The following is a 21,362-nucleotide window of genomic DNA, read 5'->3' as shown; positions in this document are numbered from 1 at the left end:
AACTGTTTGTAGAGGTACGGGTCAAATCTTGCAAGTGAAATTTGACCCACTTCCCAGTTTCCGATTGAGCTGAAAATTTGCATATGTAAGTCAGGTGACAATGCAATATTATGGTACCATCAAGCTGATCTGATGATGAAGACAGGAGGTTTTATCACAGAGTTCCTATGGCCAAACTCTGTGATAAAACAACGCAACCTAATTGTGTTTGGGGTTTTTAGAATTTATTCACTCGCTGAGTATTATACGTAAAAGCAAATAAATGTTCTGATTCTGATTCAGCTTATGTCGATTTTCCGTAACAATAAGAAATGCTTAGGAAATGCATCTTATCAATGTCTTACATTTCATTTTATTGCAACACTAACGGCACAAGACACTGCTGAAGTTATTTCTCCAGTTTTTCCCCCATTTCGAACGACAATGGAGACAAAAGCGACGTCAGACCTACGTTGTAGGAGTTTTATTTGACTGCATGCAGTGACAGAGGATGACGTCGCTTTATGTGGCGTGGTATGAGTAAACCTGCGCCAAATACAAGTAAAATGAAACAATAGTGATATCATAGTATTTTTCGCTTACAAACCGTGTTGTCTTGTCTCATTTCATACGTCGTTCATTGCACTATCAAAAATACTTATGATAGGTTACTTTTTAGGACTCTGATCCATCACGTAGTTCATACATTAGGTATCTAATATAATATCGATGGCAGCACAACTATTAAGTAAACCTACACAATATTACAAATAAAAAGAATTCCCTCAAGCGCTTTCAACAAAGGTTAAGGATTCGGCATATCAGTTATCAATCTTGTGGGTAGATCTGATATTTGTGATATCATGCATGTGGGTAAGAAAATAAAGTACGAGTCAGTCTCAGCCCGAACTTGGTGTTTGATTAATATCCTTAACATGGCGCAGCCGAAATAAAAGAATCTACATTGAAAATTGTTTAAAGTAATTGTGTTTTACGGTTCACGTAGTTAACTGTCTGTATACGTGCTGTAGGAGATACGATTTGGTGACAATTTGTGAAAGTAATTGTGTTAACTATAATCATGGACTCGATTTTGCCACCGCCGCCGCCATTTTTGTTCGTTAATAGTTTAGAAAATGTTACGACGGGAAATTTATCAAAAGAGTGGGAAAAATGGAAGAACTCATTTCTCATTTATTATGAAGCATGTGAGCTGTCGAAGAAAGACAAGAAAGTGCAATTAAGCATCCTTTTACATATCATCGGCGAGCAGTGCCGGGAAGTGCATGAGCAATTTGATAAAGCATCGATAACGACATACTCGGAGTTATTGGATAAGTTTGACTCATTTTTCCTACCTCAAAAGAATCTAACTATTGAGCGGCACAGATTTTTTACTCGCGATCAAAAGGAAGGCGAGTCTATCGAACAATATTCGTTCGAGTTAAAAAAACTGGCGAGTTCGTGTGAATTTAAAGACCTAATGGAGACTTTAATTCGGGACAGACTTATTTGTGGAATAAAGGACCACGCGATTCGGGAAAGACTACTACGGGAACCAGATTTAACTCTGAAGAAATTATTAGATATTTGTAATGTTGCGCAAATTTCGAAGGTACAGGCCGGAGCCATAAAAAAAGAATCTGTGGAGCATCATGCCTATGCGGTACAACGAGATTATTTTGGGCATCAAGGAGTAGTGCGGGAAACGGCTTGTGAAGAGAATAGTGATATTAGTGATGTAAATCGGGTAATGTGGGTATCTCGGCGAGGAGCGCCTGCGCATCGAGGTGCAACGCGCGGGTGGCCCCGCGGTCGTAGGCAGCAGCTATCCCGTCCTCGTGCGCCGCCCGCTCACCAGCCAGCCGTGCCTGCGCCAGAGCAGCGCTGGGATCCACCCATGCAACGAAATCAGCTGACGCATAAACACGGTCGTGGTAGTGAGCGTAGTGCATGGTGTTCAATGTGTGGTTATGAACATGGGAGCTCTAGATGTCCTGCTGCAGGAAAGAGGTGTTTGAACTGCAACCGATTTGATCACTTTTCCCGGATGTGCACAATTTACGAGATTCGAGCGGATGACTCAACCGATCAGGTACGAGTAGTATATTATCTTTCTGATTCTCAAAATGATTGGTCTGTCGATTTGACGATTAATGATCGTAAGTTTAAGTTTAAACTGGACACTGGGGCCGACGTTAACATCATCCCGCGTTCCTGTTTGCGAGATTTAGGCTTACATGAGCGAGAGTTAGCCATTTCTTTAGTCAGATTAACGGGTTATTCTGGTACGGGCATTAAAGTTGTAGGCCAGTGTAATTTAAAGGTGCAGCACAGAAATCGTGGCTATATTGTAGATTTTATAATAGCCGATGTAGATTCGCCACCTGTTTTAGGTCGTGATTCATGTCGCGAATTAAATTTAGTAAAGTTAGTATTGGAGGTAAAAAGTGATGTGGAAAGTAATTTTAAACATAGTATTTTTACAGAGTACAGTGACGTTTTTGAAGGGGTAGGTTGTATGCCAGGGCATTATAAAATTGAGCTTAACGAAAGCGCTAGACCAGTGGTGCATGCACCTAGGAAGCTTCCGGTGGCCTTGAAAGATTCAGTAAAGTGTAAATTGGACGAAATGGTTAAAGACGGAATTATTGCAAAGGTTGAGGGCCCAACAGATTGGGTCAGCAGCATGACAGTCGCTAGAAAGGCCAACGGGGACATTAGGATTTGTTTGGATCCACGTGATTTAAATCTAGCAATCAAGCGCGAGCATTTTAAACTGCCTACTTTGGACGAAATTACAGCTAACCTAGGTGGATCCAAGTATTTCAGTACTTTAGATGCCAAACAGGGTTTCTGGCAACTAAAATTACATGCTGATAGTACAGATCTTTGTACATTTAATACCAGTTTCGGTAGATATAAATTCTTGCGTCTTCCTTTCGGAATTTCATCTGCATCGGAAGTGTTTCATAAAAAAATGTATGAGCACTTCGATGATATTCCAGGTGTATGTTTATTTGTCGACGATTTACTAATTTACGGGAGCACTAAGGAGGAACATGACCGTAGGTTGAAAATGGTATTGGACAGATGCAGAGAAATAAATTTAAAACTGAATTTAAATAAATGTAAAATTGGATTATCGGAAATTAAATATTTAGGTCATAAGATCACCCCTCACGGCATTTACCCTGACGATGCGCACACGTCTGCGATAAGAAATATGCCCCGTCCGTTAAACGTAAAGGACTTAGAACGTTTTCTAGGTATGGTTAATTATGTTGGTAATTTTATACCCAATTTATCAGATAGGAATCATGCTTTGAGACAGCTTCTTAAGAAAGAAGTGGAATGGCACTGGAATGATGAGCACGAAAAATCATTCAATAGTCTTAAAGAATGCTTGACAAGTGTTCCTATCTTACAATATTACAGTTTGGACACCCCCGTAGTGATGTCAGTAGATGCCTGTAAAAACGGTCTAGGATGTTGCCTTATGCAAAATAATTTGCCTGTTTGTTACGCGTCACGTGCTATGACTAAAGCTGAGCAATCATATGCTCAAATTGAAAAAGAGCTCTTGGCTTGCGTGTACGCATGCGAAAAATTTTATACGTACATATACGGTCGAAGCGATATTACTATAGAAACTGACCACAAACCACTTGTCAGTATTATTAGCAAACCAATCGCATCGGCTCCGGCACGTCTACAGAGAATGCTTTTGCGTCTACAACCGTACAACTTTAAATTAATTTACAAGCCCGGTAAATATTTGTTCATAGCCGATACGCTGTCGCGCGCTGTAGAACCGGCCAGTGCGCCGATAACAGAACCGCGTGATCACCTAGATGCCCGAGCGCAAGTTTGTGCTGTGGCAGTTAGTAACCCGCTTGTAGACACACATTTTTTGCAAATTCAGAGGTTAACACGAGAGGATACGGAATTACAATTGTTGGCAAAGTATATAAAAAATGGGTGGCCGAATAACAAACAAGAGGTATGTGATGAGGTTAGGGCCTACTGGGGATACCGGGATGAATTAACTGAGGCTTACGGTATGCTATGGAAGGGTGATAGAATAATTATTCCCTCCGCTATGCGTAGTGAAATGTTAAGGCGGGTGCACATTGGTCACCTTGGTCTTGAAAAATGTAAATTGAGAATTCGTGAAATAATGTTTTGGCCAAATATAAATTCACAGTTAGAAGACTTAATCAACAATTGTCAACCCTGTTTATTATTTAAAAATGAAAATAGAAAGGAAACACTCATTTCGCATGAGGTTCCTAGCAGAGCATGGTCAAAAATCGGTACCGACCTTTTTCACTGGAATGATAAAAAATATTTAATAGTGGTTGACTACTACAGCAAATATGTAGAAGTTGTAGAATTAAAGTCTTTGACATCTGATAACGTAATTCAACATATGAAGATGATTTTCAGTCGCCAAGGGATTCCAGATATAGTTATGTCTGATAATGGCCCTGAATTCAGTTCCCAAAACTTTAAGTTATTTGCTCAATCATGGAAATTTCAGCATGTCACTTCTTCGCCCCATTACGCCCAGTCAAATGGGCAAGTGGAGCGAACTATTCAAACGGTTAAGAAGATTTTCAAGAAAACGCAGGTCGAGGGTACAGAGTTTAGGTTAGCTTTGCTGGAATACTTGAATACCCCTATAAGTAGTTCACTCGCTTCTCCTTCCGAATTACTTAACAGCCGCAAAATGCGAAGTATAGTTCCTTGCCCACCGAAACTTCTTAGACCTAAAGTTCCAAAGCATGTTAGATCCGAGCTTCAACTACGCCAGAGTAAACAAAAGGACTATTATGATAAAGGTGCTCGCGATTTAACTCCTCTTGTACCAGGTCAGAAGGTAAAAGTTAGGGTAAATAAAAGATGGGTCAACGGTACTGTGCAATCGATTCGTGGAATACGATCATATGCAGTACAAATAATAGGAGGAGGGATTTTAATAAGAAACCGGCGTCACTTAATATGTGATTCCGATAATCGTTCGGATTCTGAATCTGAAAGCCCTGTGTGCCACCTGCCTTATGACGACATTCCAACTGATAACGCCGCAATGACGTCACTCTCGAATGCATCACTTATGCAGCGGTCGGACGACTGCACTGCAATCGATTCTCGGCCGGTCCCAGTGTCTAATGATAATAATGCAAACAATAATCTTTATATTACTCGTTCCGGCAGGACGGTCATACCACCTGATCGATGGGGCTACTAAACGTGCAGAGTGATGACTCACCAAGTCATGGTAAAAATAAATACTTTCAAATGTAATAATTATTATAAATAAATAAAACATCTGTATAAAAATGTCACTATGTAATGAACAATGCCTTTGGCTTATGTTTTTTTTTTAATCATGTTTAAAATGTTACCCATTAATGAAAACGTGTTATCTTATCATAATAAATCCGTGGTAAATTGTAATTTGTAGGTAACAATAACAATTATTATACGTTTTATCATTAATAAAAAATAATAATAATAATGCATGTTAATTCATAAATTATGTTGTATGTACGTACAACAATGAAAATGTAGCCTACTATTTACATACATGTACCTTCTTACAGTTAAAATGTCCAATTAAAATAAAATTATGATTTATACATAAACCATTTTCAGGTGCAGTCATTCTATAAATTTCTATAGATTTGAATAAATATCATTACTGTTTAAAATACAATGAATATAAATTCTATTATTGTTAATAAAAATAGTGATAATTCCATGTTTAAAATTATGTATTTATTTTTTAAGTTCATATCTTTCTTTATTCTTGTAAAGAATAGATGTTGAAAATGCATGTGTAAGAATAGGCGTCTTACATAGATATGTAGGAAGGTACTTAATTGCTAAGTTATATCATTTTTTTTTTGTTTCTTTAGAAAAGGATAATATATATAGTAATTTCATTGTATAAAAAGGAGGTTGTGGGTAGATCTGATATTTGTGATATCATGCATGTGGGTAAGAAAATAAAGTACGAGTCAGTCTCAGCCCGAACTTGGTGTTTGATTAATATCCTTAACAAATCTAATCTAATCAAAATCATTGATTAATCACAATAAATCAGAAAAAATAATAATAAAAATACGTCGGTAACATTACTGGCAATAATTGTGAGTTATTTTTACATAATATGTACCTACTTTTATTTAGCTTCACGTGTACTTCACACACGCGTGTAAAGGATGACTCACGGTAGAACGGTAAGGTCCAGGGACGAGGCTTCTGACACTTATTTATCCATGACAGGCGACCGGTGATCGCGTGGTGCTTTCTATAAAAAACTGAAGTGTCGGACACCCCGGCCCGGGCCCGGATCATTGTAGTGTGTTACCCTTAAATGTTTGTTATTGAAATTGATATTGAATCATTTATTTCTGGTATTAGACCCATATACGTCAAATTAGTTACAAATTATCTTTAAAAAAATATTTTTGTAACCACATTATCATTACGTTCACATTCAGATAATAATTAATAATAATTGATAGATAGACGTTAGTCCTTTTATTTGTGTGCCACAATACACACAGAGAATACAAATAATACAATGCCAAAAAATAGATAATACAAAATCAAACGAGAGAAACACAGATTTTTACAAAATAAAAGTATAACGAAAAAAAAAATACCGTTCCATACATATAGAAAATGTAGTGTGCGTCGCAGCAAAACAAAAGGGTTCTGGCTCAGTATTACGCTTCAACCTATGGGAGAGACATGATATTCTGCCAGGACCAGAATCACGTCAACCAAGATACAGTGTTAAAGATGCAATATTCAAAGTTAGCACTCACCTAAATACGTTGTTTATAAAACTAGTAATTAAATAAATATGAACAGTAATTAAATAAATAAATATTTGTCATGAATAGTCCGTTACTTGGACGGCTCGGTGAGCTCGGACAGCCCGGCCCGGCCTGTCTCGCGCTCGGAGACTCAACGATAGTGTTAACGCACAGATATACTCACTCACTACACTCATACTACACATAGAGATGATGGCCCGGTCGCCCCGGACCCTGAACGGTCCGGCGACGCTGGCGCTCCTGAAAGCCCGTGTGACGGCTCGCTCCGGTCCGCCCCGGCCCGGCCCTGGCCCTGTGTAGCGTGAGTCATCCTTAATAGTGCGAGAACTAAATAAATGAGTAAACTACGTATTTTTCATGTTTTGTTTGGCACCGACTTCAAAAACTCGTTGATGTATAGAGTGAGCACATAGATTACATATTTAAATAAATAATAAAGAAATTTATATGTCGGTAGTAACCACCCCGCCTTTGAAGCCGATATGGTCCTGAGTTCAAATCCCAGTATGGGAATTTATTTGGGTGATAAGCAGATATATTCATTCCTAAGTCATGGTCATCATAATTGCATTTTTTTGTTTTGTTTACTTAAATTTTATGACTGTCAATCATCAGAAATATACATTATATACAGTGCTTTACATAAAAACAATTAACTTACAGAAATTAAGAAAACATTTCATATCATTTTTTTGTTTCGTTTTACAAAATAAAATTTATATAGTAGTTTATGTGACTGCTACATAATAAAAGGCATTAAAATACACGAGTGTGGGTTTCAGAAACGAACGAAGTGAGTTTCTTAATAGGATCCCACGAGTGTTTTAATGCCTAATTATGTACAGTTACATACACTATTTTATCCACACGCATATTATAAACTTTCTATGGTGTACATATTCACTAACCCAAATTACAGCCAAAGTTGGGCCATCGTTGCTCTCTTGGCGGAACTCGCGGATATGTGATGGCGTCACCGAAATATTTTATCGCTCATTTTACACGCACCTTTTGCTATAGTTACTTTAAAAACACCAAAACATATTCATTTTATACTTAAAACGAATTAAAAGATAAACTGTACGTCAAATGGCGGTAAATGAAAACTTTTTCACGCATGTCACGCATTCGTTGTTTTTTTTATTCAGAGACAAACTAGAGTCGGGGGCCTATTTCCGTATCATTCGATACAAACTAACATGCGAGATATGTCAAAATTGTAAGCAAATGACATTTCATTTCGAAAAAAAGCATCTCGATTGATATTAGAATAGAGGTTAAATAGATTTCCTTTTTTTTCAGGGATGTTCCAAATTTGAATGCATAACCAAATCGATTTTGATGTAGTTATGAAGCAATAACAACATCATCACAGATAAGAAAATTGTTGTAACAAAACAGTTTATCGTAATGTTGGCCATTGTTTACGGATTTTGAAGGCATCATAGAGGGTTTATGATATGTGTGTAGATAAAATTATTAATCTATCTAAAAATAATAATCATGTGCATTTAACTGACAAGATGTTTAACACTTTCTGTCATGTCAACAATTGTTTGTCTTAAACTTAAATGCCATGATCAACGTGTCATTTGATTTATCAACGTAAAGTGGCCAGTTAATAGTTAGGTAAAAGATGCTCTGGAATCTGTTCAATGAGGTCTCATTTATTTATCTCATTAACAGGATGATTTTACGTAGAAAAATTATTTTCCAATTTGCTCCAAAAAACATTATAAAAATATAATGCTTCATACTTATCCGATCCGAGTACTATCGGTTGTAATAGTTATTTGTGTATCAAGAGAAGAAAGTTAGTTTTTCTTGCGAGCGACTCAAAAACACGAGATGTAAAATAACTTTGTTCTCGTGTGACACATACAACTTTTCACCTCAGTAGTGAGAACATATTAAAGGTAAAAAAAATTCAACATCAAGTAAAGTTTTTATTCCTGTATTCATGGCCTTCACTAAATTAAAAAGCTACTTTGTCTCACTCCCTGGAGTGAGGAAAGTCGTTCTTTCGTCACTCCCTGGAGTGGGGAAAGTCGCAATTTCCACACTCCACAGTGACGAAAGTAGGCTTGTTCGAGCTGCTGAGGTGAAAAAATATTTGTAACTAAGTTGTTAATACCTTATATAATAATATCTGGGAGATCAAGATATATATATATATATTTATACAATAATTGCTCGTTTAAAGGTATAAGATTTGGTAATTGCCATCATTGGATTTTATAAACATAAGTACATTATTAATAAAGCCCTATTAACATCGTTAGCGCGTTATAATACGAAAAATCGATTAAAATATCACTGCGGATTAATTCCGTTACTGATTACAATCTAATCAGTCGTACGTTTAAGTCTAAGTAATTCCTGATTTGTGACGTCAATAAATTTTAGGTAATTAGGTACTTAAGGTGCGGTGTCGTTAATCAATAAAATCTAAAAATGCAGCGCTTGCTTGCGCGCTTACAAAATTATAAAAAAAATGGTTATTTATATTATAATTGTATTTTTATAAGGCTTTAAAATTGTATGTATTCCGCATATTTTTTCGTTATATGATTTTTTTATGATGAAATATACAAAGTAAAACTTTTTATTACTTAGACCTGAAACCAACAGGCACGACCATATCTTTAAATTAATACTTTCGGAGAAATCGATTTTTGACACTTTCTCCACCGTGAACCACCGTGGCTTCCCGAAACCCGCGCTCATCCCGATATTTCGCGCGTAGTGAATTTGCTTTTGCGCTAGCTTATTCTATAAGATCGTATGCAGAAAAACAATAATTAATAGAAAAACAGAACTACAGTATTGATGTGTGTGTTTAAACTAATCTACGTGGAAATTTTAGAGGCTTGAATCGGTCCCATTTGCCTGTGCAATGAAAATCTTCGTTTAAAAAGACGCATATTTGATACGATTTTTTCTGTTATAACAGTTAACCAACCCACCAGTTCACCAAACAATATTTTGGTGAGTTTTGTAATTTCTGAGATAAATCAATATACCTGACGCCAAAATGTACAATGCGTCGTCTTAATTACTTAAAATCTATTGACGTCACAAATCAGGAATTACTTTTATGATATACCTAATCATAATCTAAACACCAAAAAGATTTAAACAGACCGGATCAGCTAGCATGACTTGCGTTCTGGCGTGCGAATCCATACATCTAGCGCGACTTCAAGCTTGAAAACATCAAATTCATTTTATAGTTTCCGTTTTTGCAAATATTGAATTATAACGAAGATAATTTTCCGGCACCTATCGATCAATCATTTTCCACCATTCATATTTTATAGAAAGATATTTAGTCCGTGACAGAGAGACGGACGGACAAGCACCATAAGGATTTTTTGTACGGAACCATCTTTTTGGTAAGAAAAGGCGCAATATTTGTCAAGAATATAGTACATGTCATTCAGGATGACCCGCAGATTTGTCAAATCTAACCTTTGATAACATATATGACATTCGAGTCAAGACAGGCGTCGTCGTGAATGACACGATCTATTGTGCTGAAAGATATTGTCGTTGTTGTCGTGAATTATCATTGCTATTATCTACTAGAGCCTCTACGAGCTGCCTTGCGACGCCCATGGTCAAGCCATTTAAAAATAAAGTGCAAAAACTAATTCGATATAAACAATCTAAGTGTATAATTATCAAAATTACTCAAAATTTTCATGAGAATCGATTGAGATTATTTACTTTATGGCAGAAATTTGAGAAACGGTCACGCGTCCGTTTTTAAGGTTCCGTACCTCGAAAGGAAAAAACGGAACCTTATAAGATCACTTTGGTATCCGTCCGTCCGTCCGTCTGTCTGTCTGTCAAGACCCTTTTTCTCACAAACGCGTGGAGGTATCAAGCTGGAATTTATATTAAATACTCAAGTCTACTGTCCCTTGGAGCTGTGAAAAAATCAAACTTCTAAGCCAACGCAATCAAAAGATACAGCCGTTTGTACAGCAATTTTCCGCAAATTTTCGACACTCGCAAGGGAAATAATTAATAGAATCAGGCGTTACTTTGCGGAAATGCATGCTTATTAAAGCAAGAAATATTACTGTGCTAATCCGCGATAAAATGACGTGCTATCAGTGCTAACCCGTAATACTTACTCGTGTATTTTTACATGCAATGAATGTTCCCACCCTCCCTCCGCAAAAATAATACGCAAATAAATATAACAAATCACCACCAAAAGTACAAAACTCAAGAAAAAAGAGAAAGAAAAAGAAAAAAGAAAGAAAGAGAGAGAGAGAGAGTTTGGATTATGATGTAACTAAAAATTTACTGTTTTCGCGATTTCTCCTTTATCTGTGCTTTAAGCTGTGCTGTGCTGTAAGACGTTGCTTCGTACCAAATTTCAAAATTCTGAGTTCACGGGAAGTACTTTAGGTTTTGAATCCCTTGCGAGTAAAAACAACAAATATACCAACAGGTTTGTACGGAACCGCGATCGCGAGTTTCGCACTTGGCCGGGCTTTTTTTTGTATACTCATTATTTAACCCTATCGTTATCAATATGAATACACAAACTGCGATTTATTTTTTGAGGCCGTATGATTATGATACACGGTTATCTACGGGATTATGACTTTTTCACGCCGTACGATAGAAAAAGCACGGATAAAATATTGTTAATCATCGACTTATTTAGAAATGATTAGATTAATTACATATAATAATTTATTCCTTAATTGTTTTTTTGGTCCTCTTAATGGATGTTATAGATCCTTGAGGTTCAAGTTCAAATTCCAATTATCAATTAAGTACCGTCAACCGGGGTGAATAGGGGCTGGGGTGAATAGGGACAAAACTTAAAATGTGAATTATATAATATAATAATAATAATTCAGCCTATATACGTCCCACTGCTGGGCACAGGCCTCCTCTCATGTGCGAGAGGGCTCGGGCTATAGTCCCCAAGCTAGCCCAATGCGGATTGGGGACTTCACATACACCTTTGAATTTCTTCACAGGTGTATGCAGGTTTCCTCACGATGTTTTCCTTCACCGAAAAGTTAGTGGTAAATATCAAATGACATTTCGTACATAAATTCTGAAAAACTCATTGGTACGAGCCAGGATTTGAACCCACGACCTCCGGATTGAAAGTCGGACGTCATATCCACTCGCCCTATCACCGCTTGTCATGTGAATTACCTTACAATTTCTGAAAAAATACTTACACAAATTCTATCATTCGATTGAAAAATACAATGTGTGTATTTTTCAATCGAATGATAGATTATATAATACAATGTGTGTTTTTGGTTTAATTTTAGTTTTATTAAATTAATCAAAATCGTTACGATTTATATATTTCTACTTAAGTATTTTTAATTTGGGCGTTGAAACTAAACTAAAGGTATGATAGTAGACAGATTAGAACATTTTATTCTGATTTGATATCACGACGATAATTGCGACCTAATTGCGAATAAGTACCTAGTACCCGCAATATCTAGTGTAAAATAAAAAAATATATAAAAAACCTAATAAAATAATATAAACCCTCTTATTTAATATTCTCTATTCTATTCTCTTATATAAAAAAATACCTAAATAATTGTCAACGTCTAGGGGCCCATAACCATATTAGGCTAATATTATTACTGCGTTGTGATACAATTTGACTTGACAGTTGTGGAATAATAATATTAGTCTAAAACCGTACGAGAAATGGGCCCCATGATCATTTTATGAAATAAAATCCTACAATTGATCAGTTCATGATATGTTTAGGTTAGGTTTGACTTGATCATGATGTGGCCAACCGATAATTTCATGAAATGATTGCCGCATCATGAAATGATCATTTCTATGATCTGACTACGACATGAACATCTTTGATAATTTTATGAACATCTTGTTACCTACTTGTTATAAGTGTGTGTGTGTGTGTGTGTCAGCTGCGACGCACGATTGGAATTTACTCCTTATGAACTATTATAAAATACATTTTAAAATTTAAGACCAAACTCTGAAAATTGACAGTTGTTATTTGTTACCAGTGAATAAATATAGTGTTTCCACGCAGCTGTTGCTATGATAAAATTGCGCACAAAATATAACGTTACGTTACGTTTGATTTTACACCCCAAAAATTTTCATACCCCGGGCTTAATATGAAAATCGATTCTTAAGGAAGTCTAAAAATTTTATAAGTTCTATTCAACCCCCAAAATCACCAACATCTTATTTTTACCTCACGATGGACAGCCCTGCTGGATATGTGTGCCAGTGTTTGACTTATCGACAACCCTATACCTTATCATACAATCACTGATTGAGTTGTCCACCTGATATTAACGGCACCGCCGTACCTGCGACAGTCGAACCGCGCCGTCCGACCGCATCGCACGCAATTCCAATTTCAAATTCGAACGCCGAACGTAACGTACTTTTCAGGCCACAGAGAATGTAACTTTTCAAACAGTGAAGTGTATTTTGGTGCATTTTGTGTGTGTAAAAAAATAGTTTTAAATTGTTAAAATCCTGTGATATTAGTTTAAGTGATCCAGTGAATAAAAATTGCAAGTAAGTTTTTTTTTAACTTTTTTGAATTTTTGTGCTTGTATTTATTTAATTGTTTTTAATGTAGAATTGTCAGCTTAGATATATTTTTATTTATTTTTGTATACGCAGTGTAGCATGTATTAATATTTTTTACTACCTAATATGAACTATACAAACTTGAAAATTAGCGTAACCCGTTTAATTGACGTATACTCATTAGTTTATCACCCACTTATCATGAAGTACCTATGTCGTTATTTCTATTAATATCATTCACATACCAATTTGCACATGCATGTTTCATTACAAAAATAATTATAAAAACATTATGTAAAAACGAATAGGTAAGTACCATATAATTTATTCAGTAATGTAAAGTTTACATATTTCAAATTAAATTCAATAACATTTTTAGTAGTCATTCTTCACAGAATTTTCAAATATTCGACGACTGCAAATATAAAACGCAGTAAAAATGTCGTAAATAAATAAGTTACAGGCAAAAAATAAAAAGATAGTTCAAATCGGGACTGAATTAAACAAGCAAGTACCTCTCCTAATAATAATTCACAATGTCAAATCAGCCCTACGTCTGGACGCAAGTCTCAGAAAAAAAAAAACTTGTCCAACTGAATTCAAGGGATTTGCACGCAGAATAGAACGGCACAGTCACTGTGGATAATACGCACGATCATTGACGCACGTGTTTTCTCTGCCGGCGGTGCTTTGACCGTAAGCAGTAATTTTGATGACATAGTTTACTGCTTAAATTTTCCTTTTAACATTTGTACTATCTAAAGTTTTATTAGTAGTTAATATTCATATCTGTGGTAATGTGCCGGTACAGATGAATTGAATTCGTATAGAATTCCATGACATTGTAGCCTCACACACATCAGTAAAAATCCCTAAATATTCGCTTGTTGAATTTTTTTTATTAATGTAACAAAATTTTGTCATGTTTTGCGAACTTATAAAATAATAATTTATTAAATATATATAAGTATCACAAAAAACACATTTTAAACCTTAAATAACAGTCAGAGGAGTACATGTTATAAAATTCTAACTTTTGCATACCTGCCTGAAACCCAAATTATGCACATTTACCCCCATATTCATAAACGTGTACTAAAGTTACGATGCCGCTGATCATCGTTTGTCCCTTTCCGACGTATTGGTATGATGAAAAAAGACAAACAATGATCAGTGGCATCGTAACATTAGTACACGTTTATGAATAAGGGGGTTAAAGTATTTAAACACAAAATATCACTTGCTTTCATGATAAATATAAAAAAAAGGTATTTTAAGTGACTTCGCTGTCACAATTGCTGTGACGCAAAAACTCGGCGTCTACGCTTTATTACATTTTCAAACTCTATTTAGTTACTAAGGGTGAATGACCTCTGGACTCTGATTAAAATTTTAAAAACTAAACAAGCTATTATGGTCCTTAAGAGATTGACATAAGGTCCTAATTTGGTATGTCTGGAGGTCAAGTGCAAAAGGGTTATGCCTTCTTCAATCAAAGGCGCTTACATTATTTTTCTTTTGGGTTCTGTATTTGATAAAATAGAAATATATTTGCTGTGTGCCTGTGCCTAGGCAAAGTTAGGCAATATAATTACAGTAATTAAAGATTAGAAACGAGCGTTTAAGATTTGAAAATAAATACTAACTGTACAATTGCCTAAAAGCTTATTGAGTAATAAAAAACTGGTCGAAAGTTATTAAATAATAAAAAACCGGCTAAGCACGTCGGGCCATGTTCAGTGTAGGGTTCCGTAGTTGCCCGCTTAATACAATAGGATGCCTTGAACAGGGGCTATTAGGTGGTATCCTGGGTATAACAAGCAGAAAGGAGTACCTTTTGCAGCACTTTTACTAAGAAGGGAAGACTTCGCAAAACTCAAAAACGGCTCAACCGATCATGTTCGCTAGTTATCATTGAAAGTATTTACTAAGCTTGACTTGCATGATTTTTTTCATAATCTTTGGACCCACGGTTCATAAATTAGAGAGGGGATCTTTTTTCTTTCGGAGCGATTTTTTTAGAAAATATTGGTTTTGGTCAAACAATGGTTTTTGAAGACCCCGGATTAATTTTGAGAGACCTATCCAAGTTCAACGACACCCCATAGAATTAAAGCAAAAAGTCTTTAGGGGAGTTACCCTAAACATTTTTTTGCATTTTTTTTTAACATTTGTTGCCATGATGGATTTATGTATCCATTTCAAATCGCAGCTTCCTAGCACTAACGATCACGGAGTAAAGCCGCGGACGGACGGACATGGCAAAACTCTACGGGTTCCAAGTTCCAAGTTGGCTACGGGACCCTAAAAATTAAGAATTCCAAAAAAGGCTTATCTCAGGTAATGATGTAAGCATAATTATAATGAAAAGTGTTTTTTAGGGTTCCGTAGCCAAATAACGGAACCCTTATGGATTCGTCATGTCTGTCTGGCTGTCCGTCCGTATGTCACAGCCACTTTTTTCCAAAACTATAAGAACTATACTGTTGAAACTTGGTAAGTAGATGTATTCTGTGAACTGCATTAAGATTTTCACACAAAAATAGAAAAAAAAAACAGTAAATTTTGAGGGCTCCCCATACTTAGAACTGAAACTCAAAATTTTTTTTTCGCCAAACCCATACATGTTCATGTATCATATTCATATTTATTATTAATAATGTACACATACATTACATGTCAAAATTACAATTAGTGAAATGATCATTAAGCAGATTTTAGTTAAAACCAACATCTAAATGATAATATTTAAAAAATATTCACATAATATATCATATTATCACATTCATATTTCATATTATCTATGGATAGGCCTTCAAAAATGATATTGAGGTCTCTAATATCATTTTTTCTAAACTGTAGTTATAGTTTGCGCGAGAGGCACTTCCAAAGTGGTAAAATGTGTCCCCCCCCCTTGAACTTCTAAAATAAGAGAATGATAAAACTAAAAAATATATGATGTACATACCATGCAAACTTCCACCGAAAATTGGTTTGAACGAGCTCTAGTAAGTAGTTTTTTTTAATAAGTCATAAATGGTACGGAACCCTTCATGGGCGAGTCCGACTCGCACTTGGCCGCTTTTTTTTATAGTTATCTTTCATTGATTTATTATAATATTTATAATATCAGGTTTTCAAAGTAATCGGAAATAAAGCGCATTTCGATCAATCAAACATATCTCTATGATATGATATTCACAACACTATGAGTAGGGTCCAGTGTTATTTGGCTGCGGTTCTCTGCAAGGTGGTCTATTGGTAAATGTTGCTTTTTTTGATATTATCTGAACCGATTTTAAATATTATTTAAAAGAACATATTTTTAATATAATCTCATATAAATATCAAATACCGTTCAAATCGGTGCGCCTGTCTGTCGTAAACATCATCATACAGTATAATCTTTATCTTAATAACTATCCTATTCAACTTAATAGAACGCCACTACTTTTAGTATCACAACAATGGTTAAATTATATTATACTTAGTCCATAGAGTATCACCTAAAGACACCGCAATATCCTAACCATTCGCTTCAAGTTGGCCGTCGGCTTCCGTTAATAGCAACACTCTTAACTCATCAATGGACCTTATGCCTTTTGTAATAAGGTCCAAAGATGGAGCTCTTAGTCGGCAGTACCATTGCCCACACTGTTAACTGTCCATCGGTGGACCTTATTACTAAAAGCACTTTATTTTTTTAATACTTATTTTATCTTAGAGCACGGCAGTGCCCCTGCCAAGACGAGCCAAGTGAAGTACAAGAGCACTACCAACCTTTTCTCAAAGCGCTTCGTCGTTTTTTTGAACCTTTATAACTTGAGTTTGGATTATCCCAGATAAAAACATTATCGAGATATGCTATCAATAGTGGACCTATTAAACATAAAAAGTTTTAATTGTAAGCTCTTATACTTTAGATTTTATTGATATCTAAATCCCACGCCAATCAATCAATTGATATGAACGATTGTCAACTGATACGCGAACTAGTTGCATAATGCACATAAATAAATAAATAAATAAATATTATAGGACATTATTACACAAATTGACTAAGTCCTACAGTATAAGCTCAATAAGGCTTGTGTTGTGGGTACTTACACAACGATATATACAGGGTGATTTCTGGGTCATGATCCAGAACCACTTTTTCTGAATCTATAAATGATTTACATTATCATACGGTAGTATTTGATTGAAAGATAATTAGTTTGATTTTTATTATTTTTCAAGTAAAATTAATCTTATACGAAGAATCATGTTCACCCTATGACTTTTGACATACGCTGTATGGAAAGCGACAAGACGTCACATTGAGTACGGTGACCAAACTGTATGCAAACATGTTTTTTTCTACTTGTCATCTGAGAAATAATCATAATTATTGGTTATAATAAATAGTGAGCAACATCATTAGACTCATCTTTGAATTCTGTGTGATGTCTTGTTCTCTTGCTCCACGACCCTGTATATAATAAGTATATGAATATTTATAAAATACTTAACTACATAGAAAACACCCATGACTCAGGAACAAATATCCGTGCTCATCACACAAATATAGTAAATGCCCTTACCAGGATTTTAACCCGGGACCATCGGCTTTATAGGCAGGGTCACTACCCACTAGGCCAGACCGGTCGTCAAAGCCATCGAGCATCTAGTGGACAAATGATCTGTGATTCGGTCCGATTTCAATAGCTATATGTTATTTAGAGCATTCGATAATTAATAAAGAAATTAGGAAGGAATGGGTCCGATGATGATACATTTGATAGGGCAGTTGTTCAGTGAATAAACGTAAAAAGTAAAAACTTGGTAAATATAAATTTATTATAAACTAGTGACTCCTCGAGCTGTAGACCTCACGATAAGATCGATAAGCTTAAATAAAACATATAAAAACAAAAAAATACTTCATGGAGCCATTTTCAAAGCGTACTTACAATAGCCTTAAGTGCCATGGGCCGTAATGGCACTTAAGTCCTTTATGCCAATTTCCACCATTTTGAACATTTTCCAAAAAACGAAACGACTGAAAAATTATATGTAGCTACTGAACCTGCTTACAAAATTTCACGAGATTCAGTTGAGAATTGGGACCTGTAGAGGGGAACATCCGGACATACGAAAGCAAAACATAGATTTAAAATAAATTAAATAATTAATTTAATATACGTAATTATAAAATATTTCGATTCCAGTTTTCGGTAATTTACCGAAAACAGGATAAGTACGGTAATGGTATGGCCGCGCTAATACGGACGGGCAAAAACACTGGCCATTGACGAATAATACCTACCAGTTTTCCCGATTAAATATCATCTGGAAAATTTTTATGGTATGAAAAGCGCTTTATTAGTAATTTAATTAAAGATTAAATAATAATAAAACTATGTTAATGTATTTTATATAGCGTATAGTGCGTAATTGCATAGTTTTATTTCAACGGGCTATCAGAAAAAAAAAAATACTTACCCACTTATTCCGCACCGGACCTCCGCCGAAAAAAAATAGTGATACCTAATGAAGATACTTGTAGTTGACTGTGTTCGCCCAGCTCAGTACCCCTAGTGTAAATTTATTCAATAGCGAAACGTGACGTACGCGTTTGCGTTAAGTCTCATTTTGTATGGGATTTAGAAACAGCGCGCCAAGCGGGACGTTTTGGAAACTCAAAATCCCATACAAAAAGATTATATCAGCCATATATATAGGTTGCATATGCGGTAAGGGGTTAAATACGGTGCCTTTTTAGGTGCATAAAAATGTAAAAAATGAGCGCTGTCTCGCCAACAAACCGCATAAGCAGTTTGGGGAGTAACTTTAAAATTGATTATGTATATGAATGTAATTTGAAAAAAAATGAGACTTAACGCAAACGCGTACATCACGTTTCGCTATCGAATAAATTTACACTAAGGGTTCTGGTCATCAGGGTCATAGTAACTAAACTTAAAATACACTAAGTTCACCTATGATTTGGAATTCATACATAAGGCGGGTATGCACTTTTGCAACTCGTACGGTGTTCGTGGTGGAAGAAATAAAAGCAATTGAAAAAAATGATAAAATGTGAAATCGTAGCCATAACCACAGAATAAATAATAGTACTACCGTACAGAAATGACAGTTCCTACAAAACCGAAGTTTGACAGCGATTCAGGAACAAATCATGCTGTCTCTCTCTAATGTATGGCGCTATCCCTTTCAGCTATTTAGGGTTGTCAAAATTCAAGTCATTATCTTATCTGTGGTTGTGCACGCAAAGGGGCGGCAAGTTGTGCCAACCCTAATGATTGCTCGGAGCAATGTTGAGCCGAACGGCGCTGAGAATGCCCGAACGCTTTAGTGTCTCCCCACTGGCATAACGAAAGAAGTAAGTCAAGTGTAAACCGGAGCCCTTAAAAGGCTGATCCCATTTATCGACTGACCGGGATCGAGCGTCCTACTTGTCTCGAATTACGTATAGGTATTCCACGTGCCGCCGAAATAGGCTACTTTCATAATGTAAAACATTTATTAATTGGGTACTTGACACATGTTGAATATTATAACAACATTTAGTTAAATGGATAGAAAATGAGCCATCCATTATAAAAAAAGTGGAATTAAAATAAATATATTGAGATTATAAAAAAATACAAGGCTCCGAAATCTGAAAAAAAAAAAAAAAAATTGTCTTAAAAATACAAAAGAAAGTGGTACCATTCGATTCCTTACATTTTAATGAAAAATAAATTGTATGACAACTATACACATAAACGCAATATTTCAGGGTCAAAATGGCAATTTCCTTGATCTTCCATACATTTAGGACAGACTTATATGATGTGACGTCACATCACCTTATCATTTTGTTAGAGGCGTTTCAATCGTCGAGTGCGAGCGTCAGACTTTAACTCTCATTTCTGATCTTTGTGTTGTTTAAATGCCATGAGTCCTATATAGACATTTGATCTCCAGGAAAATCAAGATCGTTTGACATTATTTACAAAAAACAGACAAGTAGCCAATTGTGGAAGATGAGGCCTAATGGTACCTAGCGCTGTAGGTTCATGTTCTTCTCTCACACTCACTGAGTGTAAGCGCGAGCAAGATGGATGTGCGTGCTCGAATAGCATGTATAGTTTCTATTTTTCTCCGTGAGCTTCTACGGATTATCGTCTTATCTATTGTTTAAAAACCGCAAAGGCGCGTGCCACTATGAAAAAATGGTCAAGCCGCATAGGTAGCGTTTATTGAATTACTACTCTATTGAGCACAGAATAAGATTCATTATGAACTAATACAGAATTCTAACAGAATATCTGTCTGATCTCTATTGGTGCGTCTAAGGTAGGCGACTAAACGCTCTCAAACCAGCTTAACTTGTGACACTGCGATCCGAAACAAAGATACGTATTCGAAGACCTCGCTTGCACTGGTAATGCGAGCGCACGGCTAGCTAGCGCCAAGGAAGCAATTTTATGTTTCTCGGGGAGCAGGTAAAAAACAGGGCCGGATTTTCACACAAATATATTTGGGTGGTTTTACGTTCTTTAATTTAAAGAGATAAAACATAACACTATTTAAATAGTAGGTACTCGTACTTTATTTGTTGTAAATAAAAAAAAATTAAAAAGCATTCGCTGAGTTCCCTCGAAAATAACTTTGCGCATTTTTAGAATTAATTTTAACATAATTTTTAGCTTTTGGGCATACATTGTTATACATTTTTAAAGTGCGTTTTAGAACTATGTTCGTAATTTTTTGCTGTCGAGCAAAACTCAAAAAGTCAGTAGTATTCTCAAGGCATGCCTAATGCCCTTAATGTTGGCGAGATGTGTGTACTTTCTTACCTTGAGTAAAACCTTATAACACCTTATGTAACCATGTCTCTGGCAAACTTGATAGTTAAATAGTTTTTTCAAGATTGTTAATTAAATTGTTTTAAAAACG

At 35.6% G+C, this 21,362-nt stretch overlaps 2 protein-coding genes across 4 annotated transcripts in view; both read left to right on the top strand.

The window, feature by feature from the left end:
• LOC133530596 (solute carrier family 41 member 2-like) overlaps window positions 1-21,362 on the top strand; it is a 138,478-nt gene that overhangs the window by 8,656 nt on the left and 108,460 nt on the right. The window contains exon 2 of one of the 3 annotated variants that reach the window (XM_061868560.1): window positions 13,272-13,400. The exons of 1 other annotated variant lie outside the window; for it this stretch is intronic. The gene's annotated coding sequence lies outside the window, so the exon portion shown is untranslated. Of the gene's footprint in view, window positions 1-12,598; window positions 13,401-21,362 lie in introns of those variants that run through there. One more of the 3 variants, XM_061868563.1, reaches the window with a different exon arrangement.
• On the top strand, window positions 976-2,495 carry LOC133530799 (uncharacterized). The gene is made up of 2 exons (XM_061868864.1): window positions 976-2,074; window positions 2,469-2,495. The coding sequence occupies exons 1-2, from the start codon at window positions 1,061-1,063 to the stop codon at window positions 2,493-2,495; spliced, it is 1,041 nt and encodes a 346-aa protein (XP_061724848.1). The 5' UTR covers window positions 976-1,060.

Source organism: Cydia pomonella, chromosome 23 (assembly GCF_033807575.1).
Source record: "Cydia pomonella isolate Wapato2018A chromosome 23, ilCydPomo1, whole genome shotgun sequence".
Lineage (NCBI taxonomy): Eukaryota > Metazoa > Arthropoda > Insecta > Lepidoptera > Tortricidae > Cydia > Cydia pomonella.
Note: the sequence above shows the minus strand (reverse complement) of the source record. Positions and strands in the feature narration are given on the sequence as shown.